At 41.7% G+C, this 19,368-nt stretch overlaps 2 protein-coding genes across 2 annotated transcripts; one reads left to right on the top strand and one right to left on the bottom strand.

Annotated features, from left to right (window-relative positions):
* Positions 1–1,511: 1,511 nt before the first annotated feature.
* On the top strand, positions 1,512–7,928 carry ldlrad2 (low density lipoprotein receptor class A domain containing 2). The gene is made up of 6 exons (XM_010880992.5): positions 1,512–1,965; positions 3,995–4,137; positions 4,604–4,934; positions 5,569–5,727; positions 6,483–6,620; positions 7,627–7,928. Exons 1-6 carry the CDS (start codon positions 1,875–1,877, stop codon positions 7,926–7,928), a joined length of 1,164 nt encoding a protein of 387 aa, XP_010879294.5. The 5' UTR covers positions 1,512–1,874.
* A 7,868-nt stretch (positions 7,929–15,796) lies between these two features.
* LOC105016837 (G0/G1 switch protein 2) lies at positions 15,797–16,792 on the bottom strand. The gene is made up of 3 exons (XM_010880931.3): positions 16,701–16,792; positions 16,249–16,593; positions 15,797–16,089 (listed from the first exon to the last, which is right to left on the bottom strand). Exons 2-3 carry the CDS (start codon positions 16,563–16,565, stop codon positions 16,011–16,013), a joined length of 396 nt encoding a protein of 131 aa, XP_010879233.1. The 5' UTR covers positions 16,566–16,593; positions 16,701–16,792; the 3' UTR covers positions 15,797–16,010.
* Between the last annotated feature and the right edge of the window lie 2,576 nt (positions 16,793–19,368).

Raw genomic sequence — 19,368 nt, 5'->3', positions numbered from 1 at the left:
AGATAGTGTGGGGATCAGTAATGGTATAAGTAGCCATTTTGTGGGAGTTATCGGGTTTGATGATTAGATATTTGTTAGATAGTGTGGGGATCAGTAATGGTATGAGCAGCCATTTTGTGGGAGTTATTGGGTTTGATAATTAGATATCTGTTAGATAGTGTGGGGGGTCAGTAATGGTATGAGCAGCCATTTTGTGGGAGTTATTGGGTTTGATGATTGCTCTGCATGGTCATATAACAGCCAAGGAATATTAGGACTTCCATGGCGTCCACACTCACCAAACGTAAACATCACTGAACCTGTATGGGATGTTCTGGAGTGCAAAAATGTATTTTTCCGTGAAGAATGGGGCAATATCCCACTACACACATTCCAGGACTTGTATTACAGCCTTCCGACAGGCTGGAGCGGTTCTGAAGGCAAAGGGTGAACCTACTTATTTGGTCCTCAACATTAATATATTGTATTTTGTCGACCCCAGGGGTTGTGTGTGGTCTTCACACTGTAAACATTCTGATAGTGACTTAACATAGTTAATCCATTGAAGATAGTTAATTAATCAGCAGAAACAATGCTATGTAAAAATATATGCTTTTTATTTCCTAAAACAACTGAGAAATTTGTAACAGGTATATTGGGCACAATTTTGACAGTAGCTTTATAATTGTTGTTGCAATAAGTTGAGAAGTGATGTCTCTAAACTTTCACAACCACTTCAAGAGTCCTACTAGGCCTGTTCTCACATGATAAAAGGGGGCCATGATTGAATGTGTTTGGTAAACACAGCATAAGCTGCAGACAACTATACAAAACTATAAAATAACACATATGTAATCATGTAGCAACCAAAACAATGTTAAGCTGATGATAATACATTTAAAACTGTAGATTCTTGAAAGTAGCCACTTTTAGCTGTGATGGCAGCTTTGCACACTTTCGCATTCTCTCAACCAGCTTCATGAGGTAGTCACCTGCAATGCTTTTACAACAGTCTTGAAGGAGTTCCCAATTATACAACACTTGTTGGCTGCTTTCCATGCACACTATGGTCCAACTCATTCCAAACCCTTTCAACTGGGTTGAGATTGGGTGATTGTGGAGACCAGGTCATCGGATGCAGCACAATCACTCTTCTTCTTGTTCAAATAACTATTATTAAGCCTTTAACTAGTACTGCATACATGTTGCTGTAATGCTTTAGCCCAACACGGGATGTCTAGTTTTATGTAAAGTCGAAACAGCAATAGCTATGCAGTCTATCTATCAATAAGCGCTCTCCCTTATTAAACGCTGCCCGTCCATTCTAGGGCCAGTCCGCATGGCAGCCGTACCGCTGAATTGCTTTGCCCTTTCATCGTAATTGAAAGTATTTTCTTAGACTGTTTTAATTTGTTGAGATATAACTGACCTCCCTTGCGTGACAGATGGCGAGCCCGTCGATCCCACTGAATGCGCGCCACTGGGTAGTGGGTGAATGGGGGCGGATAGTGGGGCAACGGATCCGCGCCTCCTTTGGAAAAATCGTGTTACTTAGGACCGTTGTCATGGAAATCTCTGGACACGTAGATGGACTCCACAAAGAACAAAAGCCAACAGGCCAATAACCGTACTCCTGAAGTCGTCAGAAACATTATAAAGGAATATTCCTTGTGTGTCCTTCATATGAAGACCGCGCGTCTCTTGGAAAACAACAACCGAACGTCCAAAAAGTGCATTTTGAAATATGTTTACTTATTTTGATGAACAGGATTTTACAGAGAAACACATGCAACACGCAAATCGCTTTAGTGCTTGGGATACCCAGTCCTGAGTGACGGAGGGAGTGGGTACCGGAGTGCAACAACATATCTTGCGCTTGGGAGTAGGCTACGGAGATGGCCAATAAGGGGAATCAACTTCAGACCCTTTCAAAAGTGTTTTTTCTGCTTAGCATAATGACAGTTAAGACAAATGCCATCGAGACGGGTAAGGACATGGAAGGTCATTTTCTAAAGATATATTCCTTTGCATTCAGCCATTTGCTACAGGATGCGAGACGCACTGATCTGCGCGTAATTTATGTTGCGCTTGGCTCCCTTATTGCGCCTCGGGACATTGGTCTCCGAAAATGCTGTCTTTTTACCTGACTATAATGGAGCATATTCTATTCGTGAAAAAATTATTTGCATTCTAATTTCTGAAACACAGTTTACTCGAAACGCACAAACTGTGGTTCTTTGCCGCTGCTGAATAGCCATTTGTCATGTGCCATTCTTTATTACCCCCCCCACTTGTATTCCACAGAAATAGCATATCGTTTTCGTATGAATCATAAAATATAACATCCAACGTATAGGCAGACAAGACCACTGCTCTCAGTTTCTTAATTTAATGTATTATGATGAACACTGCGTTTTGGGAAAGACAATCTGAAATTACATTCTACCAATTATTTCTCAAATTACACAAAACTAAAGGTTTGGACTTTACCTGAATGAAGTGACTGATGTAGTTCAGTGGAGCCTACAGTAAATCTTCACTATGGTATTTCTAGTAGATTATATTTTTTTGCTATATATTCAATGCCTTAATAAACTGCAAATTGCTAAAACAGTTAATCTAGGAATCACATAATTGTGATATAAGTAATTGTTATACATGCTCACAGTGTTATATGTGAGAATTAGGAAGGGCATATCCTGAAAAATAAAACAGATTTTCTTTACATTACGTTATTTTTTACTTAGCAAAAAAGAAATGGATGTAGTTCAAGTTGCCAGTCAACTGCATTACTACATTGTAACAAAAATGTAAATGCTATCTTTGATTTTAATTTAGTTCAACTTCCACCAGGTAATACAGAAAATATAGTTAGTTGAATGAAGGATGTACTCTCCAACAGTAATAATAATATTTTATGTTAGGTTTATAATTGGGAAACATAATTTTATTAGCCTATACATTTATTGAGTGAACAATTTATGTATCTTTTGAATTTGATGTCTCCTGTGACTATTATTTCACAATTGCAAAATAATGTGTAATTGGTTTTCTATCCTTTCAAATGTGACAATTGTTTGTCGTTTTTCAGTGTCTACTTAAACTCCGCAATTTTCCTAATTGTTGTAGATAATTCAATATTGTCCCTAGCACTTCACGCAATGAATTTAAGATACATTAATGTAATCTTTTATGTTCAGCGTAAATGCTCAAATATATAAATGTTAGCTTCCAGTGAATCATTGACGTTAGAATAACTCATGGATGTACCGTGGGGCTAGCTGCCCTTTTCCGCAGCACCTCATACTCCTGTGTGACGTTCATATAAGTGGATGTGTGCAGGGCCGTCTCCAGGCATAAGCAACAGGGTCACTTAGGGCCCCTGACCACTAGAGGGCCTCCGACTTCTAGGGAGCCTTTGACTGATAAGGAAGAGGGGTCCCCAAATTCAATTTTGCTTAGGGTCCCCAAAAGGTTAGAGCCGGCACTGGATGTGTGTGTGTCATGCTTTGCCCTTGCCACCTTGTGTTATCCCTAATCTCGGTAAGACATAAAAGAAAATCTGCAGTCCCCTTCCCCAGGACATTCCGGGAGGTCAGCAAAGGAGGATCCAGTTGTTGCCAGGGGTAACAGAGCTAATAAACCCAGGAAGGGGTTGTAAATCTTCCCATTATCTGGCTCATTGCCTAGAGTGTGTGTGGTGCTGGAGCAGCAGCAGCTTGCCCCAACCTCCGACCCTCCTTGAGGTGTGCCTGTATCTCAGTGTGTCACCCCTACAGTCAAGAGGTCCGGACTTTTACATGGCTTTAGGAGATGTGCCCTGGGCAGTAGACTGGCTCTGTCGTGTTTTCAGTTCGTCTCGGGTGGAATTACTCGGTTCATGACGAGATAAAAGTCAGTGACTCACGGGAACTGTGGAAAAGCTGAGCTAGAAGATTGTTTGTTTCACATCCTGACATCCTTGTGTGGTCATTCGTGTTATACTGACACGGTACATGTGTTTGTTTTCCTTCAGTCAACGTGGTGGACTTCTGTGGCCAGAACATCCGGGGTGATGGGATGATCGTCAACTCACACCCGGAGTCCAAGAAGTACTACTTTGTCACCATGGGAACGGACTGCCACCTCACAATGCAAGCCGCCTCCCCCAAGGACAAGGTGCCCACCACAGCCTTTTTTGCTCATCTTTATCAGGGGTGCGAATGATCTTGGACGTGACCTCATGACCAGGTTCTCACACTGACCCCTAACTCTTGAAGGGTTGGATAGAGATGTGCAATAGAACACTTCCACCTGGACTCCTTTCATAACTAAAAAACTTAGGGATGACCACAGTCATCACTTAACTGTTTGGTACTTGTCTTCCTTGACATATTTTACTTTTACTTTATATAAATGTACACATTTTACTTATCTTACTCTATTTTACTTGTTTTCATTTTAATATTGTACTAATCTTTTTGTACAGTATATATTTTAGCTATATTTATTTGTATATTTTACATATATTCATTTTATATTTTACTCATATTAAACTTGTGTATTGTATTTTTCTTCCTTTATATATCTTCAGTGCAACGTCCCATCACCTAAACATGTCCCTCTTCCTCCTCTCCTCCTGAAGGTCCAGTTCCACTTCCGCTTCTTCCTGGTTTACAGCCTCCTTCGTTTAGCACCTCAAAGTCCTCCTCCCCTGTTGCCAGAGTCCCCCCAGGGCCCCCGATTGGAGCCATCTACTCCAGTGGTCGAGCCAGGGGACCCTTGTCATGCTGGGTCATACATTCAGTTCTATGACGGACGGGACAAAAACTCACCTCCTGTTGGGCCCCCGCTTTGTGGGAAGAGCCCACCTCGCCCAGTCTTGTCCACCGGGAACTACTTGACCCTGCGTCTGGTGACCCGAGGTACCCAGCCCCGGGTGGACTTTGTTGGGGACTTCACCTCCTTCCGACTCGGTGAGAAATAATAAAATTCCCAGCCACTTAATTCCCATACGCTTCGCCCCCATATTATTCTGGTTGACCAACGCATTAAACTTGATGAATAGGCAATCATTGATGAATAGAAAGACAACAAGAAACTCCTGACCCAGATGCGTTAGCTAAATTAGCTTTTTCTACCAACCATTTATCTATCAGACCACCTTAAACCCTAAACCTTCAAAGCAATATGTTAAGAAGCAGGGCTGGGAATGTTTTGGATGAAGTGTATCCTAATCTTTGACTCTCCTGAGCACATGTAAGTTGCTGCCACATTTAAAGGCTGTACAAATGGCATACCATTACATTGGGGAGAAAATGGTGTAAACTAAACATTCAATAACAAAAATGAGAACAATGAATAATTATGTACTCCTGCCACTCCCATAGGATTCTATAAGCACACTAAGTACAATGTCATTCTCATTCCTATATGAGATTTGCCAAGGGACAAGGTTAGTTGAGACGTGATGTGTGGATATTTTCCACATATTGATTAGTCACAGTTTTTATTCATTATTATTTTGAAATCTAGCACATCATCACACCTGCAGCATGGTCATGAGCTTTAGTTTGTTCACTATAAAAACGTGTCTCTATCCGTTTTCAGGTTTTAACCAATCAGCGTGCAGTGGTGAGCCTTACTTCTCATGTCGGAATGGGAAGTGTATCCCCATTAGTCTGGTATGTGATGACAAGGGCATAGATAACTGTGGGGATGGAAGCGACCTGGAGGATCACCTGCCTTTAGGGTGCAAGGACCTATCAGGTAAGACAACTGTGCAGCGACCTGTTTGGAAGATCTTTAAAGAGTTATTCTTGATTCCATTTGCAGCCTTTACCCAACCACTTCACAGTTCCTTCAGGATTACACTGTGAGTTTCTTGTGATGTCCGTAGCCAGAAAAAGTTTTCCTTTGCTCAGTCAGTTATGACATGCTGTTTGGCGCTATGTAATTGTTTTGTCCAATTGACAAAAATGAATGTGCTCTGATGAGGGAGAAGGTTACATTGTGTTGCATGACTTAACCATATTATGCTGTAAATGTACAGTGATTGGTTAAAATTTCATGCCCTCTTTTTGCACTGTGGCACTCTGTCAGTTGTACAGTGCCGTGAAAAAGTGTTTGGCCCATCCTGATTTCCTGTATTATTGCATATTTGTCACACAGAATGACTTCAGATCGTCATATAAAATGTAATAAGAGATAAAGAAAAACCGATTGAACACAAAATAACGTTTTATTTTCTAAAGGAACATTTATTTTCTGAAGGAAAATAGTTATCCAATACCAATTGGCCCCCTGTAATAAGAGTGATTCTGTTCATTCTGAAATGGGTTCTATAATATGTACAGAGAAATAAACACTTTAGTCAATTTCCACATTATGTTTGGAGACAATGTGAGTTATTTGAAGGTTGATACACCTTTCTAAGCCAGCCAAATGTTTAATTCTATGCCTCTCCTAACATGTAAAGCTTTTTTCCCCAGAGGGAAATAACACCTGTGTCCTCACCTCATCAGGTCAGCCGGCCCTTGCCCAAGCCCCTCCCCCAGCAGTGACCTACACTGCCCCAGTCTTAAACCTGCCCACTTTGGCCATGTCAACCTATAGGAACTGTGGAAATCTGGATGGTGAACCCAGTCACGAATTAGTGACAGGTAAGTGTGAACTGAGGAATATACTGAAAATAGTATGAATGACACTCCTTGTCGAGGGGGTGCCACTGAGCGTGACATCTAACTGGCTCATTTGTTCTGGTCATTCCAAAGAACATTATGAGGCTCTCTTCTGTTTAGCCAGCTAAATAACCTAAATACTTGTATGCCATTTTCTTTTCAAACACAAGCTAGGCACTGTCTCAGTGACATGACAAACAAAATGATATACTTAAAGGGTTATTTCTGGTTTCTTAAGTTTGATGGTTTAGTCACTGATCTGACAAGGGGGATAAATATTTTTTTTCTTATATAAATATAAATATTTTTATTCTCTTTACCAACATGAATGTTGTTATTATAAATCCATAATGTTCCACTGAATTCCCTGGTTCAGTAAAATGTTATTAATAGAATTAGTAGCTCAACCCATGATCTGTACTTTAGTTATTTCACCCCATCTTTTATTTTGAAAGGACCCCTATTAAGCCATGAGACATTAGTCCGGGGCAGGATATTGTATCTGTAACTCTATTCAGTCACTATCTATACAAACCTAATTCCAATGGAAATGCATCTGTGACAGGGGTCTTACAACTAACTGGGCTCCCCATTGCTCTTCATTTCTACCTTAACAGTTGTAAACCAATAAATGGGGATGATTCTATGACCCCTTTGAATGCCCAGTCACCATTGTTGCTTTTCAAATGACACTGCAGCAAATAGATTCTGGCTCATTAGCTTTAGTTTGCTTTTTTGTCTGTGCCAAGCCACCGTTCATCCAGCCAAGACCAAAACCATTATTTTATTCTTTCCAATTCAACTGGCTGTTAGAATGGGAATTGGCTGTGGAAATGACCAGTCATTTGTTAACAGGACGTGTGCAAATTGTCCTTTTTCCCCTGCCTAAACTGAAGGACGACCAGAAGGTCCTTGAAAACTGCGAGGAAGCCTTTGCTTCCTTTCACTGGTAACTTCACTCTACTCTCATCTTTCCACTCTCCCCCAGACTCTCCTCCCTCCCTGTCCCTGCTGGCGCTCTACATTGCCCTAGGTGTGTTAGCGGCCGTGGTCCTCCTGTGCTGGTGTTGCTGGTCTCCCGGCTGGTTCCTCTGGAGGGTCAGCGTGTGCCGCTTCCTACCCTGCTGCAACTCGGCCTGTGCCTCCTGTCAGCTCTGTGCCCGTAGCTGTGCCCAGAACAAGGAGCACCGGCCAGCGAAGGTGTCGCCACAGGGACAGGCCCCGCCTGACAATTCCACCCTGGTCACCCTGACCCCACCCTCGGCTGACGCCGCCACTGTCTCTGTGTAGGGACGCAGCGGGGGGGGGGGGGGGGGGGGGCTTTTAGCTTGGGGCCACTGTCTCTGTGTAGGGACGCAGCGGGGGGGGCTTTTAGCTTGGGGCCACTGTGTAGGGACGCAGCGGGGGGGGCTTTTAGCTTGGGGCCACTGTCTCTGTGTAGGGACGCAGCGGGGGGGGGGGGGGCTTTTAGCTTGGGGCCACTGTCTCTGTGTAGGGACGCAGCGGGGGGGGCTTTTAGCTTGGGGCCACTGTCTCTGTGTAGGGACGCAGCGGGGGTGGCTTTTAGCTTGGGGCCACTGTCTCTGTGTAGGGACGCAGCGGGGGGGGGGGGCTTTTAGCTTGGGGCCACTGTCTCTGTGTAGGGATGCAGCGGGGGTGGCTTTTAGCTTGGGGCCACTGTCTCTGTGTAGGGACGCAGCGGGGGTGGCTTTTAGCTTGGGGCCACTGTCTCTGTGTAGGGACGCAGCGGGGGGGGGCTTTTAGCTTGGGGCCAATGTCTCTGTGTAGGGACGCAGCGGGGGTGGCTTTTAGCTTGGGGCCACTGTCTCTGTGTAGGGACGCAGCGGGGGTGGCTTTTAGCTTGGGGCCACTGTCTCTGTGTAGGGACGCAGCGGGGGGGGGGGCTTTTAGCTTGGGGCCACTGTCTCTGTGTAGGGACGCAGCGGGGGTGGTTTTTAGCTTGGGGCCACTGTCTCTGTGTAGGGACGCAGCGGGGGTGGCTTTTAGCTTGGGGCCACTGTCGCCGTGTCACGGAACTGCTATGACGGCAGACAAAGACAGATGGACGTGCTTTTTGTCCCATGACTTCCTGTTCTGGTCTGTTTGGAGGAACTGGGTAGGGTTTGCAAGGCGTAGACCTTCATGTTCTGTCGAAGTGAAACAGTGAGTCATTGTTCTCTCCACTTGTTTGGACTGGGAGAGGCTTTACTGTTGAATGTTTTTGAAGTCCCTGTAGGATATATATATTTTTTTTTTTAGATTTACACAAATGTTTTTTTACTTTCTGAGAAACTGTTTTGAACTGTTTGTAAACGCGTACATATCAGTAAGTAGACCTACAAACAGGGGCTATTTCCTGGATGTAACAACATAAATTCTACCAAGGTTGGCAAAAAGCTCCTAATGTTACAAAATCATAAAAAATCCCACTGGGCTCAACTTTTCCCTCCCTTCAGTCTGCTCACACAAGAATTGTCTTCACTTTCAACACGTTAAAGCCCCTCACCCAGTAGAGGCTTGCTTAATCTGCTGAAATAGAAATAGTTTCGGTAAAATAAATCCCACTCTCATGTTATCCAGGAATTTTATGTACCATACTGGGGCAACCACATACATATGTCCCCTCTCATGTCTACCATGTGAAATCCTACTGTTACCTTGCCAAGACTGAGTAGACACAACCTTTCTGGGGTTTCCTTTCCTGCGTGTTATGTTCCCAGATTACACAGTTCCCTCGCCTCAGTCTTTTGAGTGGCCTTTGAGTGATTTTGAGAGATGCTCCCAAGCTTTCTTAAGGGTGACACATGCGTGACTAAATGCTGAGTCTCTCTTCTCTGAGTTGCCAAGTGACAATTAAAGCTATTTTCCTCCCACCAGCTAAAACTCTCTTTCTTTCAGTATTTCCCAGAGACTTAATGCACGCATATATATTTGATTGTTTTATGAGGTCATCAACTGAGCTGAAACTGAGGACGATGTAAAGTTGAATCAGTTGTCGGTGCATCAGAATCCTCTTCTACACAAGGACTTTCAGACGTGGTACCAAAAACATGTTTCCAACATCACAAACAGGAGCTGATTTAGGGGCAGGATTCTGTCCCACAAACCAAAATTATTTTGTGTCACTAGCACTACGAATGTGTAAATACATGATTTCTCTGAGATGTTTAAGATGTTTTCTGACTTGCGTAGTTTCTGACTTGTGTTCAGAAGGCTAAAGTGATGATTTCTACCACTATCTGTACTATTGACAGAACCTCCATATTTAAAAGCAAAGAGTGCTTTTGGTGGTCAATGGTTTAGGACCGCCAGTTCTTTTTTAAAGATGTCATAATTGCCTATTTTTCACACTTTGGTTGAAGTTCGTACTTTATTACCAATGATTGTTGATCCACCCTCAACTGGCAAATGGCTTGCTTAACAACAACCGTCTGATATGTAAATATGTTTGACAAAATTAAATGTAGAACATTAAAGATTAATTGGATAATACCACATGCTGTAGCCTTTCATAACTTTTTATTAAATGTACAAAAAAGGTCACACTGAGAAAATGAATTAACTTGGTCTGGTCTGCCTCCATCTCCTGTCTCCCCATCTGTCTCTGTATCTGTTGGAAATGAGGGTTGGTAGGTATTCATCTGAGTCAGGATATAATTACTGTCTGGTTGGGTGTTCATCCTCTCAGAGACCCTTGTTGACAATGGGAAGAGCTTGGCAAGGTCTCACAAGCCTCAAACTGTGTCTGTTGCCTCTGTTACCACTGACAACCTTTCAGGGCAAACCACTCTCCTTCAACAAAGAGAATTCTCTGTTATTTGAATGCTGTTTAATCCGTACACTTCAGAGAATGACCTTAATTTCGGGTTTATTGTTGCATTTAGAAAAAAAAAAAAGACTTCTTGATTAATCATTTTCCCCCCAAAATTGTTTGACCCGTTCTACACAAATAAGTCCCAGAAGAATCTAGAGGAAGAAATGTTTTCGGTCCCACATTAATCTGCAAACTGCATAAGCCGGTTAGTCCTGGTTAAGAACAGCCTGTTTTTTTGCAGCTCGGGGACAATTCTACAGTATCTCTCCCAATTCAGGGCACCTTCAGGTAGTAACGATCCCTGTCTGTTCTGGGGATAGCCAAATACTATTATGAGACACATTTGCATATGAGAGGGAAGGACATATTTCTCTCTTTAACTCAGCTCACTTCCTGGTCCCAATCAAACCGGGGATTATCTGTGAGCTAACAGCGCCACATTGTTTGTTTGGTATCTCAGTCAGCCAAGCCACAGGATGTGTCATCTATGATTCGCCCCCACAGCGCCATGACCCTATTAGACTAGGCCATGCCTCAATGGAATCTGGTTTTACAGGGAAATGGTAAATTAGAACCTTGATACCATACTGTATCTTCCTGTCGCTGGGGACTGTTCCAAAAGAAAGGAACGTAACAGGAATTATGTGGAGATTGCAGGGGCCTCAAGTCAAGGGCGTAGGAGTGAGTTTCATATGCATGGGGGCACATTTAAAATGTTTGCAAAATGTTCTTATTGCTATGGGGGGGACCAATTTATCTGCTTCTAACATTGTGGGGACATGTCACCCTGCTCCTACACCCTTGCCTCAAGTGTAATCCAAGCTTGAGATCTGTTTTTTATTATATTTCTAATGCTAATAAGTGATGCTAAATAAAAGGTAGTTTATAAGTGCTTTATAAAACAACACAAGAGCATGTTTTTTTTGTCTCAAAGACATCTAAGTCCAGCCCACACTTTGATATAAACTGCAGTGGGGAGTTCTGTAGCTAGCACCCATAATAAACCTGTGGGCCATGATGAGTAGCATCCACTGGTTTAAGTGTGGATACTGTAGCATGCATGGACAGTATTAAAATGAATAACCATAATCAATAACTGACATAAAAGTAGCTTGCACAATTTGTTTTCTATTTGTGGAGGACAAACATGCTCTGTTTCTAAAGAGGAAGCTTACTTAGATTTTTAGCCTTTTACAGAGTACTTAAACATGTATATTTAAGTACATGTTTAAAGGACAGTCTATCATCCAGCCAGATCCCTAAGTATTTGTATGCAGAGACATGATTCATTCAAGAGCCATCTAGGCATGTGAGTGCAAGTGGATTTTCAATCAGCTTTTTGGACCTATTAAAAATCATGAAATGTGTTTTCTTTGCATTTATAACCAGTTTAAGTTGTCAAAAAAAAGACCCTTGTAGTACCTTAAAATCTGTCTCAAGCTACAATAGTGCTTGGTCAGCCATCAAAGCAATAGAGTACATGACAGAGATAGTCACTTTAAGAGTCATGAAACCAACAACAGGCAGCAGGTCCTAACATGGCAGCACAGCACTCATTATTGTCTAGGACATTAGCAAAATCATTAACAACACATATTGGGGCCGTTGTGGTAGTGTGTTCAGGTCTGAAACCAGATTGAATGCTGGAACGAGTATTGTTAATAAAATGATTGTAGTGCCTTTTTCACTAACTCTAGAATTTTTTCCAAACAGCAAGCTTAGAGGTGGGCCTGTAATTATCCAATTCAATGCCATCACCTCCCTTGTGGAGTGGTAAAACAAAAGCTGTTTTCCAAGCGTTAGGAATCTTTCCTGCCACTAGCGCTTGATTGAAAATGTGTGTCACTGTACTAGCATTGACAGGAGCTGCACACTTGAGCAAATATGGATCCAAATTGTCAGTGCCTACAGATTTTTGTGAATTTTTGGAAAATAAAAACCGAGTTATTGTTTACCTCTTCCCCAGAGGGCCGAGGGGCTGAGGTAATTTTTTCTTTCAAAAAGAAAACCAGCAGAGATAAAGTGCTTATTAAAGGGATCGCGAATTTCAGTGCGGTCACTGATGATCCCAGCATCTGATATCATTTGTTTAGGCAGGGTGTTTGAGGAGTTACCACGTTTAAGTGAGTTAACGGATTTCTAGATTTAGTCTTTTTTATTCCACCGACCCATTTATTTCTCAGTTGCCTAAAAAGCAGCTGTTTCATCAGTTTTCCTCCCCAAGGCCCTTGCTTGATTCTTTTGTAGGAAGAGGTTTTTCAGGTCAGAGAAAAACCAAGGATTAGTTCGATTTTCTACCCATAAGTGTCTTTAGCGAGGCGTGTTTATCAGCCATGAAGGTGAAAACTGAAGAGAAGAAGAATGCAAACACTGGGTCTATTATTACATTTCTGGATAAAAGGTCTGAGAGACAAAGGTCAGGGATAAAGTCTTGCTCTGAGAAGTGTTTATAGTTTCTCTTTAAAAGTATACAGGAGTCAGTTTTTTTTTGTCTGGTGTCCCTGATCCATGCAATAGGGCAGTGGTCACTGATGTCATTTGTAAATAACCCACTAGCTATACATTTGTGAGGTGTATTTGTTAGAATAAGGTCTATTAATGGAATAGGAATTTTGCATTAGGATGGGTAGGTGTAGTTATTAGCTGAGTCAGATTTAGTTTGTTACAAATGTCTTTTATTTAAAGCGATTCTGGCATCAGCCAGTCCACATTGGCATCTCCGATAATCAATAATCAATAATTCAAGGTTTTCATAATTAGAAATTAACTCAAACAATTTGCATAGTGCAGATACCGGAGCTGAGGGTGGCCAATAACAGTGCATTATGACCATGGATACCAGATTCAGAACTAAGCATTCACAGTGTTTCGGGACAGAGGTTGTGATGGACACAGAGACATCAAGGTTTCGATTAACATACATGCCAATTCTTCCACCTCTACCCACTCTGTCTGCTCTGTAGATATTGTATCCTTCTAACAGGACATCAGAGTCTAGGACAGAGAGCCAGGATTCAGATATGATCAATATGTCAGCATGTGATTTTGAGACCCATATTTCACTAAAATCTTTTGGACCTGGCTTCTAGCATTCAAATGAATATTTCCAAGACCACGGTTTTGAGAGCTCATATCAGATGCATTCAAGGTGAAATTAGATGAGAAACACTTCCTTGTGTATCTACTAACAGGCCTTTGTTGGATGGAAGCCAGATTACTTCTAACAATACCCCTCTGACTGTGTGAGAAAGTGGCAACACTGTATCTTGACAAAAGTGCATTAATGGCATAAGATCCATTAATAAAGTCCATATTAGCAGTGTCTGTAGGGTTATTTTAGACTGGGGGGAGGAGCAATGCTGCCTGGTCTTAAAGCGCTACCTCATCGAACACTGATGAGTAGAACTGATGGAAATAATACACGGCAGACAACATATAGGTGTGGCATTTCATTTTTATCCAATTTCCGTCATGTCTCATGCTACAGTTCATTCGTTTTGCCTGGAAGCTGAGTTGCACATGTTTAGCACGTTCATGTCTTAACAACAGTCCTAACACATGTTTACTGACATACTGTAAACTCTACCTACCTTGCTAATAGCTACTTAATTGAGTGAGGGCTACCTACTGCTACTGAGCTGAGTGGTCGTTTGACCTAACTATCTTACAATACATGCAGTAAGTTTCAATGGATAAGACAGATGACTAAAATGTAGCTGTAACATCTGTAAGACATGGTTAGGAGTGCATCCTTCATTCACTACTCTCTTGCAGCTGCTTTTTACATATGAAGGCGCCCTCCAGTGGCTCTGTGTGTAATGAACGAATGTGCACAAGGAAAGTGGAACTCATGTTCTAGCCTTCTTGCTAGAACATGAGTTGGGTAACACAATGAATATTTCTCTCTCATATCCACCCCAACTGAACTTTTTTTAATCTAGTCATTTCATTTAGCTATCATCAGGTTTTGCAAGAGAAGTAGTCGCGTTCGTTTGTTTCCTTAATCCACATTGGTTTTTCATAGAAACTAGCTTTCCGTGAATCAATTTTTTGAAAACAGGACGCAATAAACCTAACATCTCAGATCATTACAGCTTTGGCGTGGTGGTGTTAGTTGCCGTCTCGCAGTATAACCGTGTTACAGTCGCCATGACGGACGGATTGCAGCGTATCCTGATTCTGGCATAGCAACAATGTTCAGGCTTCCAGCAGAAGGCTGTGCAAATTGTCTTTGTGCTGTTCAGGGTGGGCGGGAGTCATGTCAAACTGCACTGCACAGTCTCTTCGCGCTCATGTGATTCCGTGTGGTAGGTCGGGCACATGCGACCATCTCAAACATGGTTGCTGGCTGGGGAATGTGTTCACTTCTGGTACATGTGAATCAGTGCAAACGGGCCGCTTAAATGTGTTCTCTGGTCACAGTGCATCCCCTCTTTCCAACCTGTTGAACACCCAGAGCTAATTCTGACTGGGATTGGTGGTGGTCTGAGACAGGGGGAGGTCACTCTTAGGTCAGACAGTTGTTTCAGAATTATTCCTTTTTTGGGAGAAGCTTGGCAATTTCAATGGAGAGATCATGTGACAGGAGCATGTCAAACAGAGATATTATTTTTTTTGAATGGTTTGGTAAAATGTAGAGGATGCATGTCTCAAGCTTTTACTGTCCTGCATCTATCATAAAGTTGTGATGAGGCAAATCCATAATTGTAATTTGGACATTACAAAATTGGTAAAAGGGAAAGGTTATACAAAATATATTTATAAGAAAAGTCATTAAGAAATCTGTGCAGGGTGAGATGAATGCTATAACTATTTGGGCTGTTTGGGCTTTTTAAAATATGCATTCTGGGATTTGTAGCACACCAAATCTAGAGGATTTGTTAGGATTGCTACATAACATACCATAAACTGTATTCTCTTTGCAAGCTGTAAGATGTCATAGAAAAGGAGTGAAGTAGTACACATTTGGATGATGCAATACACAGAAATGGGGATTCGTTTTGTATCATGAGCACCACTTTCAGAACTCCTGACTGAATGTAAAACTCCAGAGTGCCTCAATATTGCTTCAGAAACCAATGAAAGGTGTTTCAATTACTATTCATGCTACTATTTTTTCTTCATAAATATTTTCAAATGTAATAATGGTTTGTATGACTTCTTGAGGAATGCCCATTAATGCCAACATGAAGGTCCTTGACATCAATTCAATTTATTTGGCAATGTCTGCATTTACTACTTTATATAGGCCTTCATGATTTGAACATATTTATGTTTGTTTTACTATAAATAACAGCATATATATATATATATATATATATATATAATATATAAAGTGTGTCTATAGACGTTGTGAATACAAATATGAATGCATTGAATAGGAAACATTTCACATATCTAATATATTTACAGAAATGTAAACTTTAAGACTTGGCGTCGTGGATGGAAACTTTGCTGCTAGAAAGGAGTGGAGAATTTGTATTGATGCACAGTAGCGGTCATACTATCTCTTATTTATCCGACAAGGGATCGGACAGCTCTCTTCATAAGACTGGGCCTCAAACTTCAGCTTGGAGACTGTCAACGTACAGGTCAACCTGGTCAGCGAAGCGTTGCTCATCACAGATTGTCCGTCCACTGTTGACAGAAGCTCCCATTAATTTGTATTGTGAAGCCTTTTTAGGTACTTTCATATAGCGCATCTTATTCGGTGCAACAAGACGTTTACCGTTTCTTAATAATTATTTAGGATAACAGCGTAACGCGCTTCACGTGGCGTGCAATCTGATGGCGGACCCTGCAATTCTCTGCGCCTCAGTTGCCTCGAATTCCAGCTTCTTGGGTATGGTGATCTGCTGGGAGGCGGAAAAAACAGCCACATCCTGCGCTCTCTTTCTCTCCTCCGCTTCCAGTGCCCTTTGCTCTCGGGCTATAAGCGAAGCCAACTCGGCGTCCAGCGGGTCCCCGTAAGAGAAGGACTGGTAGAAGCATTCAATCAGTCCTAGAACTGTGCCCAAAAGGGCCATCACGGAGCCCACCAGGTATAACTTCAGCATGGCGCGGCTGGGCTTCTGAGACAGCATTTCTTTGACGAAGGGGATAACCTCATACATCTTCACTAGTCCAGATGAACAACGTTACCTGTTTTAGAGGGGGGGAAAACTGTTTTAATCGGAGGTGTCATCTTTAAGCATACATTAAGCCTACATTGGACAAAAACATTGAGCTGCAAATGGTAGAATACTTACTTTATTCAAATAGTTGAAAAATCTGGATATTAACTACAGGAGCTAGATTAGTGCTGTTGTTGGGAGCTACTCGTTTATAAACACTTCGTTATTTTGTTTCCCACCCACTTCTTGACGTCATATGAACGTTCAGCCCTCATCTGCTAAACAAACACCACGTGTTCAGTTGAACGTGAGCTACGTGCTACAATTGTGAAGCGAACTCCTCTCGGTCTTTCTCAAACGTTTGATATCGCAATGTGTATGTGCCTCTGTGACTTTGGTAGCTACGGGCAAGGGCGTAGGAGTGACTCTCATATTGGGGGGGACACATTTGACTACAGTGTGAATGTTAATGTATTTCACCAAAATATCTATTTAATATGTAGTTCTATGTGTTTTTCCACTTCTAGTTTCGATTCTCTTTGCCCATGACTACCTTAGATATAGACAAGCTCTGGTTAAAAAATGCCATGGGCATTATTGACCAATGAAGTGTGACTAGGACCAGTGCAACCTACAGTTTTTCGGAGGTAGTCTGGTTGAAAATACTGGGTGTGATAGTTGTTTCCACAATGCTGGCTCACAATACTCTTAGTCTGGAAAGGGTGTAGCAAATAGATAGCCCAAACAATGTTGTCTACTCAATATTCATTCTCTACCAATGTCTTGCAAGTGTTGATAGGATTTTTTTTTTTGCATGGAAAGGTATACTTTTCAGCTGGAAAGGTATTTCAGATAGATGATAATGTAAGATGCTGTCCTTCTATCAGAGATCATATTCAGTGACAGTCTATCTTGGAGTGGCACTATCAATGATTTACCTGTTGTTTTTCCACTTCCGAGTCGGAGCCAAACAAACAACTGCGTAGGACTGCGGAGCAAAGCAACAAATATCGTCAAAGCTCAAAGTGCCCCCCACCCCCCCTCCCCCTCCCCGCTCCACCAACCATAATGACAAACATGCGTGCATGCGTGCATGCGTGCATACATATGCGCGTGCATTAACATGCAGTTACACAAGGGTCCCGGTGTGGGGGTTTCAAAATGTTGTCAACCTAAGCTAGCTACATGCAGACCCTATGCTGAAGACTTAGACAGAGATTGGGCAAGTCATTTTAGCAGGCGTTCTTCTTTTTAAATCATACACTATCACTTTTTCACACAGCCATAGGAACTACTCAGTGTTATCCAGCAAGCAAGCTACTGTAACTGATAAAACCTGAAAATAAAGATAGCTAGCTAACTACGTCAAATTTTAGCCAGAAGAAAGCTCATATTTTATCATGTTTGTTCTATAGCGATGACAATGTACTATAAATGTTGTACTTACTGTGAAAACAAAACGTATAGCTACATTAATCCACTTAGCCAGCCTGCACACACTGCTCATCATGAAATAATGAATGAGGATGTCGGATTCTGTCGTGACGGGGACGTGACGAGTTCCAACGCGTACATTTTTCTAAATAAAAGTATTATGAAAAAATAAATTATTCGGGGGGACAATTTAACCTGTTTGTAATTTTGAGGGGACATGTCCCCTCCGCCCCCGGGTCCTACATCCTTGGCAGCAGGTACATATGTTTGTTTGGAGGACTCCGAATCTCATATATGAATGATTTAATCGGTTATTAGAAAATTATGTCGTTCAACAGTTGGATGTTTGGGCACAATTTCCCACATTTTCCCTCGTTGTAGATTATTTATTTAATGTTGGACTTCACTGTCTCAGAAAGTCGTTAAAGATTTTCACTGTTTGTGTTTATAGTACACATAAAAGGTAAAATATTTTAAAAGTTTACTGACAAATATTTAGGATGTTTTGAAGTTTTAGGTCCTATTTAGAGGAATAGTTCAGGTCAGATTTGAACAAACTGTAACAATCTGTGGTGTTTATCCACAGCTGATCCAAATGCAATCAGTGGAATAAAACATTGATTATTGCATTGTTTTTAAAATAGCAATTTCTATGCATTTTAAATATAAATCCTTGATTACAATGGTACAAAATTTCACTCAGTTGAAAACCGTCACAGTGAAATGAGGCATTGTATTGTGATGTGACCGACTAGTCTAGGTAGAATCATTGTATTTTCTATTTAAAAAAAGGTAAATAGTGGAGCTTTTTGAACCTTGTGTCTTATGTCTGTCCTTTCAGGCGCAATCACAGGCCTCTTCCCTACCTATCAGCTATTTGTCTGTTGTAGATTCATGTCAAGCATTTTGGGAGGCCAGGTGTCCCCGTAAGGTGATGCAATTGGACAGCACCATCCAGGGAATTGGGAGTTAGGTAATTACATTTGGTTGCCTTGCCTTGTCACGCTCTAGTGACATCTTGTGGCAGCTTGGCCGTCGGTGAGTTCGTTGAGGAAGAAAGCTGGAGAGTGTGTTCCCACTGGCACGTAAAGATTCTGGCTTGACATCCTGGTTGAGTGACCTGCTTAATAAAAACCAGAAGGGCATTGGACACATATCTGAACTGCCCTGAGTCTACTGGAAGATAATAATTAAGCAGGGCCTTAATCATAAATATGATCAAATTAGGGAGAAAAACTGGGTTAAAGTAAAACAAATTGAATGATATTCAATTTGTATATCAAGGAAGCTTATGTGGATATAATGGACCTAATCTCCTTAATCTCTTAAGACTGTCTGCTAATGACAAACGTCAATTGCATAATAAAGT

Source organism: Esox lucius, chromosome 17 (assembly GCF_011004845.1).
Source record: "Esox lucius isolate fEsoLuc1 chromosome 17, fEsoLuc1.pri, whole genome shotgun sequence".
Lineage (NCBI taxonomy): Eukaryota > Metazoa > Chordata > Actinopteri > Esociformes > Esocidae > Esox > Esox lucius.
The sequence above is the reverse complement of the archived record's forward strand: the minus strand, read 5'-3'. Positions and strand labels throughout refer to the sequence as shown.

What these genes read in the sequence shown, in the direction of transcription:
- LOC105016837 (XM_010880931.3), bottom strand. Translation starts at nt 16,565, where the DNA reads ATGTATGAGGTTATCCCCTTCGTCAAAGAAATGCTGTCTCAGAAGCCC. An exon ending in GAGGCGCAGAGAATTGCAGG is followed by an intron (nt 16,090 to 16,248) that starts GTCCGCCATCAG and finishes TTCTGTCAACAG; the next exon opens with TGGACGGACAATCTGTGATG.
- ldlrad2 (XM_010880992.5), top strand. Translation starts at nt 1,875, where the DNA reads ATGGCCAATAAGGGGAATCAACTTCAGACCCTTTCAAAAGTGTTTTTT. An exon ending in GACAAATGCCATCGAGACGG is followed by an intron (nt 1,966 to 3,994) that starts GTAAGGACATGG and finishes GTTTTCCTTCAG; the next exon opens with TCAACGTGGTGGACTTCTGT. An exon ending in AGGGTGCAAGGACCTATCAG is followed by an intron (nt 5,728 to 6,482) that starts GTAAGACAACTG and finishes TCACCTCATCAG; the next exon opens with GTCAGCCGGCCCTTGCCCAA.